This window comes from Dioscorea cayenensis, chromosome 9, assembly GCF_009730915.1.
Source record: "Dioscorea cayenensis subsp. rotundata cultivar TDr96_F1 chromosome 9, TDr96_F1_v2_PseudoChromosome.rev07_lg8_w22 25.fasta, whole genome shotgun sequence".
NCBI lineage: Eukaryota > Viridiplantae > Streptophyta > Magnoliopsida > Dioscoreales > Dioscoreaceae > Dioscorea > Dioscorea cayenensis.
This window is the reverse complement of record NC_052479.1, coordinates 3,143,520-3,168,603: the sequence shown is the minus strand read 5'-3', so window position 1 is coordinate 3,168,603 and position 25,084 is coordinate 3,143,520. Positions and strand designations below refer to the sequence as shown.

General features: G+C 29.7%; 1 protein-coding gene across 3 annotated transcripts; it reads left to right on the top strand.

Annotated features, from left to right (window-relative positions):
* Positions 1–19,619: 19,619 nt before the first annotated feature.
* LOC120269291 (zinc finger CCCH domain-containing protein 53-like) lies at positions 19,620–22,225 on the top strand. 3 transcript variants are annotated; one of them, XR_005539128.1, is made up of 8 exons: positions 19,620–20,449; positions 20,536–20,646; positions 20,750–20,973; positions 21,083–21,310; positions 21,406–21,463; positions 21,558–21,686; positions 21,788–21,871; positions 21,963–22,225. XR_005539128.1 is itself a non-coding variant. In XM_039276624.1 (8 exons), exons 1-7 carry the CDS (start codon positions 19,746–19,748, stop codon positions 21,819–21,821), a joined length of 1,485 nt encoding a protein of 494 aa, XP_039132558.1. In that variant the 5' UTR covers positions 19,620–19,745; the 3' UTR covers positions 21,822–21,867; positions 21,963–22,225. The 3 variants fall into 3 exon arrangements, 2 of the variants coding, with proteins under 2 accessions (XP_039132558.1, XP_039132557.1); XM_039276624.1 differs by having other exon boundaries at positions 21,561–21,686; positions 21,788–21,867; XM_039276623.1 differs by having other exon boundaries at positions 21,788–21,867.
* The last annotated feature ends 2,859 nt before the right edge of the window (positions 22,226–25,084 follow it).

The window sequence follows — 25,084 nt, the reverse complement described above, 5'->3', positions numbered from 1 at the left end:
GTGACTTTATGTGGTGTAAGGCATGCAAGTAGGAAAACAAAGTGGTCCTACAAATCTATGGTCGGTTTGGATTCTTTGTATGATAATTTTGAACCTTTATTATGGGCAAGTGAACCTACCACACTGTGATGTTCTTCTCATTTGTCTACTCATGTCTTCATATCATACTCGGTTCAGTGCATCTATAGCCACAGGGCATACTTATCAAACAAGTGCCATCTTTTGTTCTTATCTCTATATTTCATATATATATCACTCATCTTCACATAGTTGGACCAATATATATATATATATATATTAAAGACAAGGATTAGGTAATATATAGGTTGTTATATAATATTTTGTACGACTATTATTTTAAACAAAAGGGGCTTGTGCTAAACTATATTATTGTTTAAAAGAACATATACGGTATAGTATTTATCATTTGTGATATATGATATAATTATTATGTTCATGCATTGTATCATTGTATAATTATATGATATATTATTATTATATATTATTATATATGGTTAAATGAGGCCATCAAATAGATGAAAAAAATAACAAAAACTTAGAACACTTATCTTACATTAAAACCAACTTTCAGAATCTAAAAAGGGATATATGATTATTATGTTAAAGAGAATGAATTGCTTATATATTTTCATCGCTTGTGGTATATTTTCCAATAACGTTAACAGTATACTATATATTTATGTATTAGGGCAATATTAACCATATGATATATAAAACCATGCTATACAATGCAATATTAAATTAGGTCCTTTTCCATATTTAATAAAAGGGGCTTTTGCAGGTGTACCCCTAAAAATTTTTGAAATTGCATATTTGCCCCTGAATAAAAGTTAATTGCATACATACCCTTGAATAATATACATAATTGCGTATATAACCTTGGGGTTCAAATTAGTTGAAAAACCATCCATTAACAAACAACAAATATATAAAATTACCATTATACCATTGCATATATACCCTTGAAAAATATTTTTTAAGTTGTATAAGGGTTATTTTGGACCTTTTGTATATCTTAATCCAAGTTATAACCATAATTAATCAAGTTTGATTACCGGAATCTAACAGTAGGCATATTCGTAATTACCTATATTTTTCAGGGGTATATATATAATTATATTTTTTCTGAAAATAAATATGCAATTATAGTATTTTTGAGGGGTTTATAACCAATTCTCCCTTAATAAAATTATATGAAAAGAAAATGGATCATTTTTTATCTGTTTGTCATGTGTGCGAAACAAGTTAGTGGGATGTGAACTCATTATAGATAGTTAATTTGTGTTGGTTGGGGGCAAGATATATGGGCAACATATGATATCATGATCACTCACTCTCAATTAATACAAAAAAATATTAAAAAGGAAAAGATTTACAAGGGATAGAATCGATAGATGGATGCAATGAAATGAAAGACAGTACATTAATTAAAAAAAAAAAGGTCTATCTTTCCATTCTTTCACTTGATTCTTTTTTTAGGGAATGGGAAAAGATAGAGGAGAAAGAGGAATAGCTTTAAAGGCAAATGGATCTTTTTGCCCTTAAATCAAGGGTGAAAGACACATCAATGTCCTTTAGATACCTACATGAGAGACTTTTGGTTCCCTTCATGGCTTCATCCCACATCGAATTCATTCAATCATTCATTCATTCATTCATTCATTCATTTATTTATTGATTGAGAAACATTTTTAATGCTATCATGCATATATATATATATGTTGAATGTTGAATTCATTAATCATTATTCATCTCTAGCATTTAAAATATAATGATGTATATTAATAATTATTCTAATGTGAAGAAAGCAGCCAAGTAAAACTGTAAAAGTCGGAGCACATGCCGCCATCACAATAACTGAACATTAAAAATATTTACCTTTTATGTGAGAAGCTGAAAGTTTGGTTCCCTCCGGCTATATATTTGAGATTTAAATTCAGTGCATGTGTGATGGCTTCTCAATATTAACAATAAAAAAATAATAATAAAAAAATAAAATAAAATAAAATATTTGAATCACATCATTCTAATATTTGGTAATGAGATTGGGCCTTTACAATTTTATCACATAAAATTATAGAATATATATATATATATGGCTCACCAAAAGGCCTTTGGTCTATCATCATTGGTTTCATTATGTAAAGTTTGATTCACGAGACTTTCATTATCATGGTTCAAAATGTGTCAAATATAATAATGTTAAAAGATTCCCGGTATAAGAGTGGATTTATAATTTAATCTCTATACCGTCAAGTGAGAGCACATGACCAAATAATCAATTTCTAGCTATGCGCATAACCCTAGTTGTATATGTATTTGTCACATTTGTTAAAAAAAAATTATGACTCATCCAAGATAAAGTATCGGATGTAGAAAGATAGGAATAAAAGAGAAAATAAAAATTATATATAAAAAACTAAATTGTATACGATATTTACTCATATTTATACAAACTTGTCTTTTGCGACAGTAAAGTATTTTTAAATATAGATTATTATAATAAATATAAATTTACCAAAAACATCTAAAATGTTAAACATATTTTAACATAAAAAGAATTTAAAATTAGGAAATTTTTATCTGCCAACCAGCAATATATATGTTTATTTCTCAGGGAACATTTCCTTGATTCATGATTTGATTAATTTCATTTAAACAATATTTATATTGGTATGTGTTGGTTTGGTGGCCAAACTTCGATTCAGCCAAATTATTATTAGTAATAAAGACATGGGCAAAATGCAAAAGAAACCCTAAACATAAATATGTGGTTATTGAGAAGGCATTGTTAGTGAGAAAAAAAGAAAAAGAAGCGTGGTTTTGTTCTCTGCGTCCATTGGAACGAGGAAGGTGAAGAAAGCATCTCTTCTTCTATTGAATCATAATCAAATTGGCAAGTTTGTTTGGAGCAATCTTGGAGGGTAATTGATTGATTTCATTTATTATTTGATTTAATAGCCCCAAAATTATTTTATTTACATCAGGAAGAATTTACTGTGAAAAACTCAACAAGTGGTATCAGAGAGCGGTTTATTGATCCGGGGTTTCTTGGTGTGAATTGAAATGGATGATTTTACGGGTATAATGATGAAATTATCGGCTTCAAATTATTCAATTTGAAAGTCAAAGATGGAGGACCTTCTTTATTGTAAGGATTTATATGATCCTATTAAATTAGGAGCTACTAAGCCAATCGGAAATCTAATGATGATTGGGAGAAAATGCACAGGAAGACTGTAGGAACTATCCGACAGTGGGTTGATATTAGTGTATATCATCATATAAGCAAAGAAGCTGATGCACAGGTGCTATGGAAATAATTAGAAAATATGTATGAGAGGAAGAATGCTCAAATGAAAGCTTTTGTTATCAGAAGCTTGTGAATCTGAAGCTTAGAGATGGGTAATCAATTGCTGAACACTTGAGTGATTTTCAAGATATGGTAAATCAATTGAGCACCATGAAAATAACACTAGATGATGAATTGCATGCATTATTGCTCTTGAGTTCTTTGTCTGACAGTTGGGAGACCTTGGTAGTGTCTCTTAGCAACTCTGCTCCAAATGGTGTCCTATCTGTTCAGGATCGCTCTGTTATAATTCGGTGACCAAAAAGATACGCAGTGGAAGAGAAACTTCTGAAGATCAGTAGTGTGAAGCAACTTTCATTAAACTATTTCTCTCAACCAACTACAAAGTAGAACAAAACATTATAAAAGTTTTCAAAAACACAGCATCATTACCAGTTTGAGTCCCAACACAAAAGTAACATTAATTAAAGACAACCTAGTACTAGATAAGACATTATAGGTGATATAAACTTCATTGTCAGTACAATGAGAATCCCTTTTCAAGCTTTCATTGGTCACAGCAAACGGCAGGAGAAGTCAGGTGCATTAAAAAGGCTGAGTGGAGGATCTCAATTCTCATAGGTTGTTGGAAAAGTCAACATTTTCAAATCTCCTTTATCTTCCTTCGTTTCCATTGTTGACCCATCAACTTCTCCATTCTCATTTTCAAGTAACTTGCAACACTATCTTTATCTATGGTAAAAGATAGTCTTTACAATGAGGAGACAAGAAAGAAAGATATGGGCATTGATACTTCATAGGTTCTTGTTACAGTTATAGAAAACAGAAGCAGGAGTAAGAGTCGAGGTCCTAAAGGGCGCTCTAAGTCAAGGGTAGAGATGGCAAAACCCGATCCGCCCCGAAGTTCCCGCTTCGATCCGCCTCGATTTTGAGCAGGGCGGGGCGGGTTTGGTATTTGCTTGCCCCACCCCGCCCCGCCCCGATAATAATTTAATTTATTATAAATATTATATAATGTATAGGGTAAATGATTTTTTAAAAAAATTTTCAATAAATTTCTTATGAGTTATCTTTAAAAATATATGTTTTATAAAATAAATCTATTTTATAAATGTTTTTAAGAATTTTAAATACTTATTTATAACAACTATAAGCAAGGCGGGAGAGTAACGAAAAACATAAAACTGGCCTGGAATAGTGCCCCGCCGGTGCCTCGCCGGTGCCCCACCCCCGCCCCGCCGCATTGTCATCCCTAGTCAAGGGGCAAGTCATATCCAATAGGCAAATTCATTTGTTATCATTGTGGTAAAGAAGAGCATATGCGAAGAAACTGCAGGATCTGGAAAAAAGAACAGAATGATGAGAAGAATTTAAAGAAGATAGATGATCATAATACCACTACAGCTGTATCTGTTGAAGAAGAAGAGCTGGTTATATTTTTCTTTAATGAGGATGAAAGCCAAGTTACTGATTCTTGTGTTGAATGGGTTATTGATTCATCGACATCATACCATACTACATCAAAGAAGGATGTTTTTACTACATACAAATCAGGAAACTTTGGCAGAGCAAAGATGGGTAATAGTAGTTATGCAGATATAGTGGGTATTGGTGATGTTCGTGTGGAGACAAATGCCGGTTGTACATTGATTCTGAAAAATGTACGACATGTTCCAGTGTTGCGTTGAATTTGATTTCTACTCATGCTTTGGACCTAGAAAGTTATTTCAATATCTTTGGTCACAAGAATTGGAAACTTACTAAAGGTTTAATAGTGGTTGCCAGGGGTACTTTGTGTCTTACATTATACAAGACTCAACTGAGGATGATTAAAGGTGACTTGAATGCAATTGAAGATGAAGCTTCCCTAAATTTGTGGCACATATGAGTGAAAAAGGCTTGCAGATTTTGGTAAAAAAGTCTCTCATTTCCTTTACTAAAGGTATGAGTTTAAACCCTTATGATTATTGTTTATTTGGCAAGCAATATAAAGTTTTATTTAGTAAGTCCTCTGAAAGGAAAACTAATGTTCTTGAGTTAGTTTATTCTGATGTATGTGGTCCCATTGATGTGGAAACTCTAGGGGGTAGTAGATATTTTGTTACTTTATTGATGATGCTTCACGAAAGGTTTGAGTGTTTGTTTTGAAATCAAAAGACCAGGTGTTTCATTACTTCAAGCAGTTTCATGTTATGGTGGAAAGAGAGAAGGGGGTATCCTAGAAGTGTTTTCGCAGTGACAATGGAGGTGAATACACTTCAAAAGAGTTTGAAAATTATTGCTTGAAGCATGGTATCAGACATGAAAAGACTGTTCCTGGTACTCCACAGCACAATGGTATAGCTGAAAGAGCAAACAAAACCATCCTAGGGAAGGTCAGATGTATGTTAAAAATGGCTAATCTACCTAAACCATTTTGGGGTGAAGCCCTTAACACAGCTTACTACCTAATGAATCGATCTCCATTAGCACCTTTAGATTTTGATGTTCCTGAGAGAGTATGGTCTGGGAGAGATATGACTTACTCTTATTTGAAGGTATTTGGGTGCAAAGCTTTTGCACATGTACCTAAGGAGCAAAGACAGAAACTTGATGATAAGGCAATTTCATGCATTTTTCTAGTTTATGGAGATGCAGAGTTTGGTTACAGGCTATGGGATCTAGTGAAGAAAAAGGTCTTTAGATCTAGAGATGTTATCTTCCAGGAATATAAGACCTTGGTTGATTTTGAGATATTAGAGAAGAATACTTCAAATAATAGTGACATTTCTTTTATAGTGCCAATTACTCCAACAGAGACTGCCACAAATGATGAGGAACTACATGAAGAGCATGGATCTAATGATATGCTTGAACAAGTTGATGTCGATGATTGTGTTGAGCAAGGGGAGTTGTCACTTCCACCTGAAATTAGAGAAGAACCCCAGCTCAGAAGATCAGCCAGAGAACATGGTCCATCTAGTAGATATCTCAGTTAAGATAATATTACAATTACTAAAGAGGGGGAGCCAAAAAGCTTTCAAGAAGTTCAAAATCACAAACATAAAGCCCATTGGATAAAATCTATACATGAGGAGATGAATTCTTTGATGAAGAATGATACTTATGAGCTTGTCAAGCTTCCTAGAGGTAGAAAAGCCTTAAAGAACAAGTCGGTGTTCAAGTTGAAGATGGATGGTGAGAAGATAGTAAAATATAAAGCTCGCTGGGTGGTCAAAGGTTTTAATCAGAAGCAAGGAATTCATTTTGATGAAATTTTTTCTCCTGTTGTGAAGATGAGCTCTATTCGGGTTATTCTTGGATTGACTGCTAGTTTGGACCTTGAGCTTGAGCAGTTAGATGAGAAGACGGCTTTTCTTCATGGTGATTTGGAAGAAAAAATTTACATGGATCAACTAGAAGGTTTTGAAGCTAAAGGGAAAGAACACATGGTATGCAGGTTAAAGAAGAGTTTATATGGGTTGAAACAGACACCAAGACAATAGTATAAAAAATTTGACTCTTTCATGGTAAGTCATGGCTATATTAGAACGGATGCAGATCATTGTGTGTACGTTAAAGTTCTTCCAAATGGTAAATTTATCATCCTTCTGTTATATGTGGATGATATGCTGATAGTAGGACAAGATATTGCCATGATTAATATTTTGAAAAAGGAGTTGTTTGGCTCTTTTGACATGAAAGATTTAGAGCCAGCACAACAAATTTTATGCATGCAAATTCTTCGTGACAGGAAAGCTAAGAAGTTATGGTTGTCACAAGAGAAGTATGTTAAGCGAGTTCTGAGTATATTTAATATGAAGGGTGCTAAACCAATTAGTACACCTCTTGCTAATCACTTTACACTTAGCAAGAAATCATGTCCCACTACTCAAGAAGAAAAGGAAGATATGACAACAATTCCGTACTCGTCTGCGGTTGGGAGTCTTATGTATGTTATGGTATGCACTCGGCCAGATATTGCTCATACAGTTGGTTTAGTCAGCAGATTTTTCTCTAATCTAGGTAGAGTACACTAGGAGGCTGTAAAGTGGATCTTTAGATATATGAGAGATACTTCTAAGATGTGTTTAGGTTTTGGATGTTCAGAACCAATTCTAGAAGGATATACAGATGCGGATATGACAGGCAACCTTAATCAGAGAAAGTCAACTTCAGGGTTTGTGTTTACTTTTATAGAGGGAGCTGTTTCATGGCAGTCCAAATTGCAAAAATGCATAGCTTTATCCACCACTGAAGCAAAGTATATTGCTTTGACTGAAGCAAGCAAAGAAATGCTTTGGATAGATAAAAAATTTCTTCAAGAATTGGGCTTTAAACAAGATGAATATATGATTAATTGTGATAGCCAAAGTGCATTGGAATTAAGCAAGAATGCCACATATCATTGTCGCACTAAGCATATTGATGTGAGGTACCATTGGATTCGTGATGCCATAAATAAGAAAAAAAATATGTCTGAAGAAGACCGCCACTGATAAAAATCTAACTGATATGTTGACTAAGGCGGTGACTCGTGATAAACATCAATTCTGTGCCAAGGCGGCGAGACTGAGTTACAAATAAGGAGTTGAAGTGTGGACATCTCCCCATGGGCGGGAGGGGAAGATTGTTGGTTTGGTGGCCAAACTTCGATCCAACCCATTTATTATTAGTAATAAAGACATGGGGTAAAATGCAAAAGAAACCCTAAACATAAATATGTGGCTATTGAGAAGGCATCGATAGTGAGAAAAAAAGAAAAAGAAGCGTGGTTTTGTTCTCTGCGTCCATTAGAACGAGGAAGTTGAAGAAAGCATCTATTCTTCTATTGAATCATAATAAAATTGGCAAGTTTGTTTGGAGCAATCTTGGAGGATAATTTCTCTAGTTTTTTCTTCTTGGTGTGATCATTCAAGAAAAGGGTTTTTTTAGAGTTATTATTTGTATTTGTCCATTATTGGTGATGATCTCAAGTGTGCATTTGCTTGAGAATTTTTTTACTTGTTGATTTTGATAGTGGATTTGATTCGAAGTTTGGCCCGTGATTTTTTCCTTCTGAACATGAGGGTTTTTCACGTAAATTTTGTGTCTACTTGATTGATTTCATTTATTATTCAATTTAATATCCAAAATTATTTTATTTACATCAAGAAGAATTTGCTGTGAAAAACTCAACATTATGAATATATAAACATATGAATTACCAATTATTTCAATATATGCACCATGAATGCAATCTTCAAGTGTCTTGAGTGGTGATAGTTTGGTTAATTTAGTATGAGAGTCTGGTGTTGTATTTACCAACCCCAAGTGTGGAAGTTTATCCTACCGAGTTCTTATTCCCCTTTTAATATATTAATATTGTAATTAATAAAGTTATCAGTAGCTTCTGTATCAATTTTTTTTTTCTTAATAATTATTTCATTTAAAATGTAGAAAATAACAAAAATTATCATTAATTGAAGAATGGATCTATCAATCTTGAAATAAAAAAAAAAATAAAAATTTATCATTATTAATTGACATAAACTCATATATATATATATATATATATTGAAATGCTAGATACATTTTAACATAAAAATATGGTGATATGTTGAAATTCATATCTATCAATCATATATTTTTAATTTCTTCCAATGAAAAATACTAAATGTATTTTAACATAAAAATAGGATGATAAGTTGAAAATTCATATCGATCAATCATATGTTTTAATTGCTTCCAGGGAGAACTTTCTCTTAATTAATGAATTCACTCTTTTCTTAATTAATGAATCATGATTTACCTATTTTTTTTTAAACAAGAATTGTCTTAATATGTTTTAATTTTTTCCAAATAATGATCAGGTTATGTGGAGTTATAGAATGATTGGTTGAGTGGAGAAACTTAACTTTCATTGAGTCATTGGCATCAAATGAATGCTTGCAAAAATTAGAACTTAGAGGTGAGTACAAGGTTTGAAAAAACCAAAGGAGAAGAAGAAGATACTCACATGGTGATTAATAAATGGTGGCGATTGGTAGGTTTTGAGGGACCCTAGTTTAATCACAAATATATTTTAATTTTTATTATGTATGATTTCCCTCTTGAAAAGGACAATATAAAGTGGCAAACATAAGGAAATGGTTGGAGGAAAAGGTTAGTAGGAGATATTTAAATCCAAATGTTAGTCAAATAAAGTGTTCTATTCATTAAAATTACTTATTTAATTTTAAATTTAGAACTTGATCTTGGGTATGAGTTGGAATCTTATATTTATTAAAAAAATACCATTTTATATTTATATAACAAGACATTCTTCCCGGCTTTAGATCGGTGTTTTTAAAATTTTGTCAGGAGTTTTGAGACAATATCATATATAAAATGATATAATTAAACAACTCTTACCATATAAACTATTTTATATCTTGGATTTCAAAGGTATAATTAATGTTTTTTAATTATTAATATTATAAATAATATAAGTAAAAATTTAAATGTTATTTCAAAAAAATAAAATTGTTTCTCTTGAAATGCTCTCGGAGTAGATTATACATATACTTTAATAATATGTATAGATAGTTGAGAGGAAAATTATTATTGATTTGTCAAAAAAAATTATTATTGCAAAATGGTTCTTGCATGATGCTTTAGTTTTTATTTTTAATTTAATTTCTCACGTTAATCAATTAATAAACAAATTTTTAATGATTGATTATAAACTAAATTATTGTATGTTATCGATTGATCATTAAAATGGCAAATTATTAAGTGAAGACAGATGCTATCTAGTTATTTATTGAAATATGTGAAGAATAAATTTTTGTATGGTTATAAGCCAAAGTGATGTTTTTTATTTATTTATTTTTAATATTAAATGGTAAATTGTTTACATGAAAGAAATGTTATTGCTAAATTTTCATAATTCAAAACCATCAATATATATGTGTATACTTGCGTACATGTTCCTGAAACTCTACAGCTATAAATCTAATATTAAGGTTTTATATAAAAAACAAATTTAATTAAATTTTTTAATAAAATGAATAAATTACATCAAAAGATATGGAATTAAGATATTAAGCTTTTTTAGGAACTGCTTACCTCTTCAGCTCAAAAGGTAATTTTAAAAAAAATTAAAAGTTTAATTATAGTAGTTATATTGGTAAAATATCTTATTTAGCTCCTCTAATATAGTCAATCTGCTCTTTTGGTCTCTCTAATATAATTTGTCCCTATGAGATCTTTGTATTTTAATTTTTGAGAAATATAAGTCCTTACATATACTTCCTAAGAATAAATTATATAAAAAAAAATAGACTTATATTTTTTTAAAAAGTAAAATACAAAGATTTTTTTTAGGGATAAATCATATTAAAAGGATAAAAAAGCAGATTGACTATATTAGAGGAATTAAATAAAAATTTCTACTTATTACAACATGCAAAAAAAATATTCTAAAATTTAATTATTTATTGAATTTGAGGGAGGGAGAAAAAAAAAATGTCAATCATAGAGACAATATGATTGTGCCCATTGGTGGGTTGTAGGACCCAAAACCCTATTTCTCTTTTGAGGCTTGACCATGACATTGTCTCCAAACAATGACAAAATGAATGCAATGCAAATCTTGATCATAACCTCCACTCACAATTGTAGAAAGCCATGTGGCCAAATAAGATTAGAGAGACACAAAAAAAAAAAAAATAATAGATATGATGATGATGATAAATTATAATACTATTATAACAATGTGTTGTTGTCTTATCAGTGAACTCTTGAGATTTATGTTTTTTTTTAAAAAATAATTTAATGAAGTGAATAAGTCTTTAATTGAGACAAAAGTTGGAGCAAGTTTTCTATTGCAAAGATTCCATTATATGCACATGGTGCGCATAATCTTGCTCCGTTTGTGAATTAGTTTATATTTTTTTTAAGACTTACATGCAGAAAAATTCATATTTGTTTCTTATAGGTACAAATTTTTAGCTAAATTTTATATCGATAGGGTGAAAACGTATAAATGTGCCATTATTATCTCTTATACATCCACTTTGACTATATGTAAATTTATCTTATTTTATAAAAAAACAAAAATAAAAACATATCCATACCGATACTCTAAACCTTAAAGTTAAAAAAAAAAACTTTTACAGTATTAAACATATAGATGAAAAAGTAAAAAAAAAATAATTATGGTTCGGATGTATTTATCTAAAATAATGGTTCTACTATTTTGTAAATGTTACTTTTTGTGTGTGTATATATAAGTTTACTAGGGTTAAAGTCTATATACCAGCCCTAATAAATATGTTTCCGAATATCAGTATTTTGTATGAGTATAAATATAAGTATCATTTTTACAAAGATATACACTTAATTATGAAAGTTTTTCAGTGTGTATATGCAAAAATACCTTTTCTTTTCAAAGTATATTTGTGTCATCCAGTTTTTTTGCAACTCAATAAAACTTTGTCTTCGAACAATTGTAACTCAACTTAAATTACTTTATTAACTTAATTATAATAACTTCAAGTGAAATAGTTATAAATAGAAATGTGCTTGAGGATTTTTTTTTCTTATTTATGTGTCTCTAAAAATATCATAAATTGTTGTGGCAATAAAAAAAATATTAATTAATATTTTATTTATTTGATGAACTCTTGATGAGGGATTGGTATATTAAAAAAAGATCAGTGATATTTCATAACACGTGAAAATAACTAGATAAATTCTTGTAGTTGTGAGAAAATGCCAAAATGAATTTTGCTTAAGAAATTGTGATAGATAATTGAATTGAAAATGAAATAGATTAGAAAACTAAAAGATTAAATGAGTATTAGAGAAAATGATATTATTTTGACTTAGAATATATTCCATTGCTATCGATGTTAATGACTCCCACTTCATCACTGTTTGATGATGCTTCATTATTTTTGATAGAATGATTAAAAGAATAATCTCATATATATTTACAATTACTGTTTTATCCTTAGTGTGTGGGTATACCTCTCTCGGTATATATTACATAATTATTATTCCATTTTAAGTTTGTATGAACTCATTAAAGTTAAGAGGTAAGAGATGATAGTAAAAGAGTATTTTTAAAAAAAACTAATTAAAAAAATATAATACTAATTTTTTTAAAATATGAAGATTTTCAATATACTAGAAGCGTTAATGGGATGCTATGAATACATTGAATCTTGGGAGGGACTCAAAAGTCTTTTCCTTTTTTTTTCTTTTATTTTAGTTTTATAACTATTATATAAATTATGAAAAGACGATGGTCATCGGAATGAAAAACCAGAAACATAAAAGATAATTATCTAATTAAAAGTATTAAATACTAAAACTAGAGAGAAAAAACTAAAACTAAAACAAGAGTATACATCATGTATTTATTTATATACTCACCGGCTCTCAAATTATTTAGTGATTTGGGACCAAAGTAGTCAATGAAGATAAGAGAGCTTAAATGATTGAACAAAAAAATTAAAAGATTATGAAATGTTAACATCCGGTAGATACGAGCATAATATTTTAACTCAAATTTATTTACAATTATTCAATAAGAATTAATATATTTCAAGAGTTCAACCAAGTTTGGACTTAATAAAGTTTACAATTTAATTTTATTGGTTTTAAATGTTATATTTTTTATTGTGAATCTTACTAATAATCACATTAAATCCTTTATTTTATTTATATTGATAAAAGCGATAAGCGTCATGAAAAGGGCATGCAGGTACCGAGGTGCATTAGTTATGATATTTTAATAACTTCTTCCGGACTTATCATATGGGGCAGATTAACACACAGGGCAATGAAGACATACTATATACCCCAAAGATAATATATCAAATACCATAATCTCACAATTATAAATCCTCCTGCCATGCAATCCTGAAGGGGTGAAAAATATAATTCCTCCTACAAAGGACCCATATACTGGGATTTAATGTATAGTGAATGAATAATACTTTGTACTTTTTGATCCCCCAATAAACCGTGCTTGTGCAGTACAAATGAATAATATTACTGGAGATAAGTATTAAACCCTTGGTCTCTTGTGTGCTTTGTGGTAAGTTACCACTAGACTAATAGTTTATCACGTTAAATCTATATCTTAATTAAGTTAATCATATAAACATCAATATCAAAGTTAAAAGAAACTTCATATTTAAATAATAAAAGTGGAACTCAAGCTACGATCAAGTGATATTTTTATGGTTATATTTGATATTGCAATTTTTCATTTTTTTTATTATTATTTATCTTATCAAACTAAGACAAAAAATAAAATATTGTTATTATCAACATCTAAGTACCTTGCAAACAATATACGTCCAATGAAAAAACAAAGAATATGTCTTTAAAGAAGACCATGAATTAGGGCAATATCAATGCCTTATGACTTGCTTGGATATCTTATTTTATGTATTTATATAATTTGCAAGATATGTTTTGATATTAGCACCAAACATTTCATTTATAATAATAATAATAATAATAAATAATAATAATAATAATAATAATAATAATAATAATAATAATAATAATAAATGTTTATATTGAAGACAAGCTTCAAATCATTGCCATCAGTGGGAAGCTCAATAGCAAAGACTTTTTTCATTTGTTTAGTATTACTTGATTAAGAAAAATGATGGCATTAGTTAATGGTATCAATTTAAAAACCAAATAAAAATCATTGGCATGAGAAGGATGAGATTAGATTGATAATTAATGGTGTAGATAAATGTTGTAGTAAAAATTCCAAAATAAAATAAAATAAAATAAAATAAATAAAATTAAAAAATTATCTAACTACTCTAGCATTGCAACATGTATGTCTATCCTAATTTCATAATTAAACCACTTTCCCCTAAAAATGTAGCTAATGCCATTTATTTTAGTTTACTTCTTACAAACATAACTTAAAATTCTTCACCTTAAGTGAAAATTGCATTATTGTTTGATGCATGATTTGTAAATGTAAAAATCTATATTAATATCTTCCAGTAAATTGTCACATGTTAATTAATATGATAAATCATTTATATCTCTAGATCATATTCATCTTAAATCTTAACAAATTAGTACAAAAAAATATCAACATTAACATCATAGTAAAAAGTTGAACTAGTTTTGTCTTTTAATGGAAAACTATTTTGAGCTATTAAATGGTTTAGCTTGTATCACAGGGACCAAGTCAACTAAGGTTTTTTTTTTTTTGGGTAATTATTGAATAAAACATGTATTTGTGTGTATTTATAAATACACACACATGTACACATAAATTATCATGTGTTAATTAATATGATAATTTATTTATACATTTATGCATTAGATTATATGTAGTTATCAACTTAGCATCTTATATTTTTAGCCAAATCAGTGAAAAATTAATATTATAAAAATGAAAAAGTGATATAGCCCTCATGACACTTGTCGTATTTGTAAAAAAAAAATAGCCATACTATTAGTGATGGAAACTAAGTTGAACTAACTTTGTCTTTTAACTTAAAATGATTTTGTACTACTAAATATGAATCATGGGACCAAGCCTAGTCAACCAAGTTTTTTTTTTTTTGAATTGTTGAATAAGATTACTTATACTTGTGCTTGCGCGCGTATTTAACAATAAGCATATTTTCATATAAAGGTGTACATAAGAGTCAATGTATCACCAAATTAAAAGGTAAATGAGGGTTGAAACATGGAAAGCTAATTTGTCTTAAATGCGAACAGTTGTAGGTAGGGAACACTACATTGGAATGACTTGTTAAGTTGGATGTATTAAAGATGTGTGAAAGAATAAATACAGCAAGCATTATATATGCATCTTGGTAGATAAAGGGTGCTGTAATGATGTAACATTTGTCAATTTGTAATATCAAGTAATGTTGATAAGGATATGAGATTTGTCTCAACATTTGTGAGCAATGCCAAACATTTCATTTTAACTTCACTGCAGGCACTATGTCCTTCTCATTCTTATTTTAAAAATTCATTTTTGTTAGCCGATGACATCAAAATTGGGTTTAAAATTATATAAATTTTTTTTATGTATATGTGTAATAATAAATATAATGCCAAAGAGCTTTTAATCCAATGTTATTATCCAATACCGTCCCTACTATATAAGGTTTAATTTGAGAGGGGTTTCATTTCTTAGTTCCAAATGTGTTGAACGCAGCAATGTCAACAAATTTTTAATGTGCGGCAAAGTTGTAGCTTAATTCCCATACAATCACGTGTGGGTGCATAGTCAAACAATCAATTCTTGGTTGTGCATATGACTTAACTGTATAAACACTTATCGCATTTGTCAAATATATATATATATATATATATATAATTATGAGGGTTTAGAAGGAAATAATGTGAAGGAAATGGGGGGTTTTTTAGTAACTTAGAGAATTGATATCCGTGACTACTATTAAATAATTTGATAGGAATAGCTTGTTGAATTGGTTTTCTAGTTAATTATGAGCTAATAGAAAATTTTAAAAAGTTATTTAATTAACACTTTTTTTCTGCCTAACTTATGATTTGAAGGCCAAATGATGTAACGTATACTTCTTGTCCTTTTCGGCTTTTTATTAATTAAGTTAATTACTTATTAGTCCTCATCTCTACTAATTTAATTTTTTTTAATTAATCAATATCATTTTTATAATAAATTCCTTTCAATAAATTGATAAGTGATGTTACGGTAAAATTAAGAAAAAATAACAATAGATCTCTCTGACTCTTTCCAAATTTAAAAAAAAATTACATTTATCAGATCCTCTTGATTTTTAAATTCAAAATTAAATTAAAATTACAAATTATTCATATTTTGCTCTCTCACCAACGAATCAAAACGTTTGTATTCCGTTGAGAAGGATGAACTCACACTTAATATTGTTTTGCCTCTCCTTACCAATACTAAAGGTGTTTTCAATATTCTATTAAAATATTTAGAGCATACATAATATAAAAATATTTAGAGCATAGATAATATAAAAAAAAAATTCAAAAAATAAGAGCTAAAAATAAATAAATACTTAAAAGGACTATAAAATCAAAATGAAAATTTATATGCAGGGAGATTTTAGTAATTTACTCTGAAATTAAATCTTTGATGTGAAACAGTATATTAAGGACATAAGATAATTTGCTATGGCTGTAATTTTATTCTTTAGTGAAAAACATAATGAAAAAAAAAAACTACTCATTAAAATACTGAATAAAAAGTCATAAGATTAACTAAATAAAAGAGTGTTTTGTAAGAGAAGTTGGTAACGAGTCCACTAATATATATAGTTTGATATAAACCCTAACCACATTACTACTTATTCAATTGATGAGACATTGAGACATGTCCATCACTTTGTGTTGTTAATAATAATTAATATACTAACAATAATATAGAATGAATGATAAATGAAGCACACCCACCTGAAATAAAGAAGTTCATAATTAATTCATATATGTGATAAGTCTAAATTAGCAATCTATTAATTTTTCACCATTTGGTTTATTAAAATGGGCAAATTGGCATGCAAGGACAATGTTTGTACATTTCATTGTTCATTGTTCCTCCCCAAAATGTTTGTACATTCAATAGATGGCAAAGATATTTCCATAAATAAGCATATGGAAGTGGCTTGGCTATTAAATAATAAGCCATGAATATTTTACATGCATGTTATTATCATACTCTTTATTTGTCTATATTATTTTTTTTATTTAATTTTTTATCTTTCACTCATCTCATTGGCAAGGCTGAAAAACCATCTGAACTTGATAAGGTTAGATTTAACTCTAACTCAGCTCAAAATTTAACCGATCAAATTTAAACTTAGCTCAATATAAATTTTGAAAGTTTAAATTTGAATCAATTTTGTTTGACATTAAAATTGAATCAATTTATTTTCAATAATTTAAATTAAGTTTAATTAGTTTAAATTTTTTATGATTTTTTTCTTAACGATAAAAATATAAAGCACATAATATTTTTAGTATAATAATATATTATAATTATATAAAATTTATTATGTATTTATATATTTGGAGCTACAAAATTAAATTTAATTAAGCTCGCTAACAATTTCTTGACCTACTGGCACAGAATTTTTTGAGTAGGGAGTTAATTTCAGAAAATATATGAGCTCAGACCCCAAAATATATACAATGTAAGGATATAAATGCTGTTGAGCTTACTCCATACCTATACACATCCTTAACTTTATGTAAATAAAGGTGTTTGTTGTCTATTAGTAAAAAAGATAAAAACAAATATATATATTAAGCTCAACTTAGCTTGAGTTTGGTTTAAATTTAATTTCAAACTTAATCTCGGTTTATAAATCCAAAATTTTAAGCTAAAGCTTTTAGTGAGTGAAAACTTATTAACTAAAACTCAATTGATTTTGAAGTTTCACTCACAATGTTTTTTTATGTTATAAAGTTATTTTTATCCATTTACTTTTCTTTCTTTGTACTTTTAATATATATATATATATATATTTGATGATATTAAAAATTAGGAAAAATGAATTATAGGTCCTGAAAGTTTTGAAACTTTTCAGACAGTCTTTTTTAATATTTGAATTTTAGACAGTCTCCTTTTTTTTTTTATTTACTTTCTTTTCGGTCACTATAGCTCAATCCGTCAGTTTATTATATCTTACAACATGTATTTCCTGTTTAATAAGCATAGCATGTTTATGTGTAACCACATAGGTTTTCACTTAGTATATTATATATTTTTATTTAATATTTATTTTTAATATTTAATATCTGACTTTTTTATTTAATATCATGTGTTTTTGTTTAAATAACTGAGAAGTATTTCGGTTAATATTAGTTATTTTTATGACCGAAGGACTGAAAAGTATTTTTTAGGAAAAAAATGTTTTATTTTTTTAAAATATCCAAATTTGGGTGGGAGATTATGATTAAATGTGTATATAAAACATCAAATTTGGGAATGGGTACCTCGCACGTGTGCAAAAGGGGCACGTGTAGTACAAGGGGAAGGGCGGTGACCACACCCATCAAACCCATGTGAGTCTCTGAAACAAAGCGCTTTAAAAGCCGACCCGTCCCATTCGGGCCGAGGGCCCACTAGATCCCTTCACTACCCGGTCCAATAGTCAACATCTCAAACTCCAAAGCTCCCTCTTAAGTTAATCTCAGTAAATAATTAAATAAATAAATATATTATACAAAGAAAACCACTTCCGTCCCCACTTCCCACTGTTCCACCACTTCCCAAAGACTTCCAACTCACCCATGACCCCTCTCTCTCTCTCTTTATATTCAAATTCATTTACTATGATTGAGAGCCAAATGAAATCATACTCTTTGGATCTAAAGAATATATAATAAATCATTTACGAATGAGTCCATAGATGTCCGCAAGTTTACGTAAGTGCCGAGACAGAGGAGCTTCATATATATATATATATATTATATAGATAATAAGTTTTTTTTGATGTCTTCAGAAAATAAATCTAGAGACATCTCTAAAATAGTTATTAAATCATCAATTTAATAACTATTGTTTCATTACTAACTCTGAAACTAGAGTTATATTTATAATAAAATAGCAACAGTTAGATGATGATTTAGTAGTTGTTATACGACATCCTTAGATTACTGTGTTTTACAATAATTTTAATCTCTCAATATTTTAATTAACTGTTTTTTTATATATGTTTTTATTTTTTTTAAAAAAAATCATTTTTTAAAATCTGAAAATAAATGCACTATTTCAAATTTGCCAAAGTTGCAGAAATACAAAAGGGTAGAGAGAGAGAGAGAGAGAGGATGATAGAGAATGTGCCTTTCTAGCAAAATAAATGGGTTGTAATAGTTACTGATTTTATAGTGACTTATGATCAGTGACTAATTAATAAATTAAAACTAAAAAAACATCAGAAAAAAGAGCTGCAATCACTAATTCAACCGTATTCATGACCTGGCAAAGTAAATGAGTTACAATATTCATAAATTTAACAGTGACTTACAAACTAATAAGTCAAAACTAGAAACAACAAAAAAAAAAAAGGACTACAGTAACTTTAACAGCAATCATATTCTTGGCCTGCCCTACCCTCCAGAAGAGGTTATTTTAGTAATTTGATATATATGATGGTTATTATTTTCAAATAAATATTAATAATTAAATAAATTAGTGGTTTTAAATCTAAACAAATTAATCCAAAGAAAGACCAGTGTTAAAAAAATAAAAAAATAATAAACAATTTTTTTATTTTAATTATTTAATGCTATATATAAAATAGACAAGGGTTAGGGTTTTTGAAGCTTTGCTTCCTTTTATGAAGAGAAGAAGAAGAAGAAGAAGAAGAAGAAGAAGCTGAAGCTTGAGAGCTTGCTTCTTTGCTTCTTCTCAGAGAGACAGCGAAAGAGAGAGAGAGAGAGAGAGACAGCCATGGATGCCTACGAAGCCACGAGGGTGGTGCTCTCCAGGATCCAAGCTTTGGATCCAGAGAACGCCGCCAAGATCATGGGTTTCATCTTGATTCAAGATTATGGCGAGAAGGAGATGATCAGGCTTGCTTTTGGCCCTGAATCTCTCCTTCAATCCATCGTCCTTAAAGCTCGTATTCATCTCGGGATTATCCCTCCTTCTTCTTCTTCTTCGCAGGTTCTTCTTTCTCGTCAGAACTCATCTTCTACTCTTCTATCTCCTCCGCCGCCGTTGACAGTGAGTTCGCCGTCGTGGGTACCGCCGGCGAGCCCGTTCTCCAAGGTCAACACTTGTTCTGATGAGCTTCAGAGCCCGGACGGTTGTGCAGGTGGAGATCTTATAGATGAGGTCTCCTTTCTCAACGGTGAGCTCGGCTGGAACCATCACCGGAGGAGCTTTTCAGTCGCCGACCTCGCCGTCGACGCCGCCGGTGGGTTTGGATGGAGACCATGCTTGTACTTCGCTAGAGGTTATTGTAAAAACGGTACCAGCTGTAGATTCCTTCATGGAATCCCAGACGACGCCGGAGCTATGACGAAGTTGGAATCTCCGGTGAAGAATCAGAGAGCTTCTCAGCTCATGGCTTCAGCTTTCCCTTACTCTCCGACGAGCAGCTCACCGAAATCCATGAGCTTTTTGTTTCAGCCCCAAAGTGAAAGCCCAAGGTGGGATTTTTAACTATAATTTTTCACTCTTAATTTCACTTATCTCTTCATTTTCTTCTACCTTTGATTATGTTTTGAGTTTTTAGGGTTTCGGCGATGAGGATTGAGTCCTTGGTCAACCCTGGATCACGACAAATCTATTTAACTTTTCCGGCGGACAGCACGTTCAGAGAAGAAGATGTTTCAAACTATTTCAGGTACAAGGTGTTTGATGAAATGCCAAAGAGAAGAAAGAAGAAGAAGAAGATGAAGCTAATGTTGTAGTACTAACTGTTGGTTTTGTTTTTTCATTTTATGAAGTATATATGGACCAGTGCAAGATGTAAGGATACCCTACCAACAAAAGAGGATGTTTGGGTTTGTGACCTTTGTTTATCCTGAGACAGTGAAGCTTATCTTGGCCAAAGGAAATCCTCACTTTGTTTGTGATGCTAGAGTTCTTGTTAAGCCTTACAAAGAGAAAGGCAAAGTCCCAGATAAGTTCAGGAAAGACTCTAGAGAACCATATGATTTACAGCACCTTGGTAAGTACGTAGCAGTTTATATATATATATATATATATATATGTTTATCAAGTATATGTTGAGTGGTTTGAGTGATGATCTTTTGGTGTGTTTATTATGGGGTGTGAAGTGAGTCCAGGAAGTGGTAGGATACTGTACAGTAGTGGTAGCAGTAATAGTACACAAGAAGCACTTATGAGAAGAAAACTAGAAGAGCAGCAACAAGCTATTGAGCTTCAGCAAGCTATTGAACTTCAAGGCAGGCGTTTTATGGGTTTGCAATTGCTTGACCTCAAATCCAGAAGCTTTTCATCTCATTCCAATCCTATCAACCAACAACAACTTCCACAACTTGAAGGTATTATTATTATTATTATTCCTGGCCTATTATTATTGTACTAGTATTAATATGTTTTTACGCTGTTCTTGATTTGGTTTTGTGTATGTTTGTAGAGAAGCAAGAATCTAGTGGTGAAGTTGGCATCAATGAATACTGTGATTTCCAAGAAAGGTAATAAGCATGAAAAGAAGTGAAAACAGTGTTTCTAGCTAGTGTTGTTCTTGTTTGTTTATTTTTTGTTTCTTAATTTGGATTTTTTTGGCAGAAGTGATGAGCATAACCTTCCTGATAACCCTTTTGCATCTCCAACCAAAGACACACATCTCATGAACATAGACACCAGCAACCATCTCTTAACAACTTCTTTCAACTCTTGCTTCTTTCCAGTTCCAAGGTGTGTGTATGTATATATACATATAATATAACTATGTGTATAACTCCTTATTAAAGCTTGAAAAAACATTGATTTTGAGTTATATATGATTATGATATTAGGGTATCTTCTGGCCATGGAGCAGTGGGAATGTGAACAGAAAAGAAGAGGAGGAGAAGGAGATGAAGAAGAAGAAGACTTAGTAAGTGAGAAGTCCTTTTCCACAGTCCTTTTCTTGCCACTAACTCTTGTGTGTTATATTTTATTGACTGTAATACATCTTATCTCATTTGGCAGGAGATAATACAACAAGCACAACAACAAAGAAGAGGAAAAACAATACACTATGAGTCTTTTGCTTTACATTATATAAATCTTAGTATAGACACCAAACTGAAACACAACCAGAATGACAAAGTGAAGGAAAAGGGAAGGAAGAAAAAGCAGGAGCTAAGGGATTAATTTTCTCTAATCCAAGTGTAGTATGTCAACAAGAAAAAGAAAAAAAAATATAAAAGAAAGTGGAATATATACATATATATATATATATTTCTCTACCATTTGCATGTCATGTTCGATTAGTTGATGTTTTTTTGTTTCTATATTCACGTGAAGACATGCAATGAAAATAATATATAAATATATATAATATAAATATTTCTGCTTTCCTTTTTTCTGCAATCTTTCCAGTTGTCTTGTGCTTTTGATTTGAGGTCACATGGTGGTGCTGTCACTGATTGTGGTCCTTTCTTTGTGTTCATCTTGTGAGTCAGTGATAATAAATATTCATATATTTATATATTAATGTATATATATATTATATAAAATATATATTAAAGGTGAAATTCATGGATGGGAAATGATGGGGAAGAAGTGTACTGCTATGTGTCTGGTCCAGTGCCAGCTCTGATGATCTTCATGCTGGATCTTGTTGTTTATTTATTTATGTGTATATTTATTTAATTGGATGGGAATATAGATTAATAATGGTAGGGAAAAGGAGATGCAGAGTGTTAGCACTGGAATTAAGGGATCATGTATGTCTTTATATGAGACATGGGCCCTTCCCATTTAAGCTTTATATATAATATTGCCCAATCACAGGATTGCTTTTAGTTTTAGCTTCTCTTTTTTGGGTATATATTCTTGAAACAAAAAATATAAAATTTTACTCATATGCCTTCCCAAAAAGTCTATCCTTTCATTCATATACTTATATATATAATTATATTTAAGTACACACATATTTGTATTACAAATATGTCCTCTTAAAGCTTGGTCTTCTACATTTAAAAGAGACATCATGAGGATATATATAGGCAATTTTGTGTTCTTCAGGGGTTTATATGTGTAGGGATATGTGTGTTTAAGAAAAAACTTTTAATAGTCACTCTTTTGGAAGTTGATAGATTAGTAGATAAACAAGAATATATTTTTTAAAAAATATAATAATATTAATTGAAATTTGTTTTAGTGATCTTCTGTGTTATATATAAAATATTTTAAAAATTAACAAATATTAAGTAATGAAATAAAATCACAAGAAATTTTTTAAATAGTTTTTAATACTATTTTGAGTGAAAATTTGAATACTATTTTGAAATAGTTTTAAATTAACAACCAGCCATTCTCCAATTCAGTCATTAGATAGTTGCCTTGTTTTGTTCTGGTTTTTTGTTGGTTTGTCTTCACTAGCTTTTTATCATCATTTTTGTTGTTATGTTTGATAAACAAATTGAATTGTAAAGGAATAACATTTTGTTTTATTAAGCGCTATACTCATATATATATATATATATATATAAAGAGACCAGTGTGGAGTTGGGTTTAGTAAGAAAATGAGGGGGGGAAAATCCCGTGAGGATTGTTGAATTGTGATCCAATAACCTTGGGGACATCTCGATGATATTTTTTAGGGACGTTCCCAAAAAAACGCAGCCTCTATATAATTATATATACACATATAAATTTTTGTTCTGGTCACACAAAATATATAAAATTGTCCTACATGAATAAATAAGCTGCATATAAAATGATTGATTTGAGAAAAAAAAAAGTTTAATTTGGTTGTTAATATAAGATTGGTTCAAGCGGCTTTAAGTTTGAATTTTTATGTATGAAAAAAAACTCTTTGGAAGAGATCTATTTTTTTTATAGTGTTTAATAACTTGAATGGATGCCCTTTCTACCCCACATACACTATTAATTCATATTAAAACTTAGGTAAATTATTCAAAATTTTTTAAAAAAAATGTACACAATTTTTTTTTTGGTTTCACATATAATAATATATTTTAATGGTATATGTTTGATAAACAAATTGAATTGTAAAGGAATAACATTTTGTTTTATTAAGCCCTGTAACTATATATATATATAAAGAGACCAGTGCGGAGTTGGGTTTAGTAAAAAAACATGAGGGGGTAAAATCCCGTCAGGATTGTTGAATTGTGATCCAATAACCTTGGGACATCCAGATGATATTTTTTGGAGACATTCCCAAAAAACACAGCCTCTATATAATTATATATACACATATAAATATTTGTCCTGGTCACACAAAGTATATAAAATTGTCCGACATGAATAAATAAGCTGCATATAAAATGATTGATTTGAGAAAAAAAAATTTTAAGAAATGGAACATTGCATTGCATGGTAAATGAGGGTATTTCTGGAAGAAGGAAATTAATGTAAGACATTTATGTTCTTTGCCCACCAAATGGACCCAAAAAAATAAAAAACAAACGTGGCAGACACAGTGGGAGATAAAATAAATAGATAAACAAATAAATAAATAAATACTTGTTGGTGATTGCTACTTGTTTACCATGATTTTAGATGACCTTCAACTTTGGATCCGTTGATCTGATTATATGAATTAATTTAATATTAAAAGGGTGCACACAAAATAATGAAATTGATAAAATGGACTCTTTGACAAAATATATTAATTATTATTCTATGCTGCATAAATATATAACAAAATGCCAAATTAACTGGATAACAGCTAAATAATTAGGCAGAGGAATTATATGCTAGAAAAATAAACTAACATTATTAAGATGAATCTATATAGAATTAATAATTATTAAAATGGTGCCCACCCAAAAGTTTTGTTTAACTAATATTATACCTTGAAATTAATACATAAAGTCTCTAACTTTCTTATTATACTTTATTTGTATTTAATTAGTGTAATTTTTTTTTTTACAATATGCATAAACCATTTCAAACATACATATTTAGGCTTTAATCATGCATTGGGGAAGCCCTTAATTTTCTATATAAGTGTCAAATATTTTAACCGTTAACTTATTGTCTCGGTGTTGATTACTATACATTAACTGATCGGACAATTTTTTTTATTTATATTTGTTTTTAAATATTTTAATAATGTTAATTCCGGATATTATTCT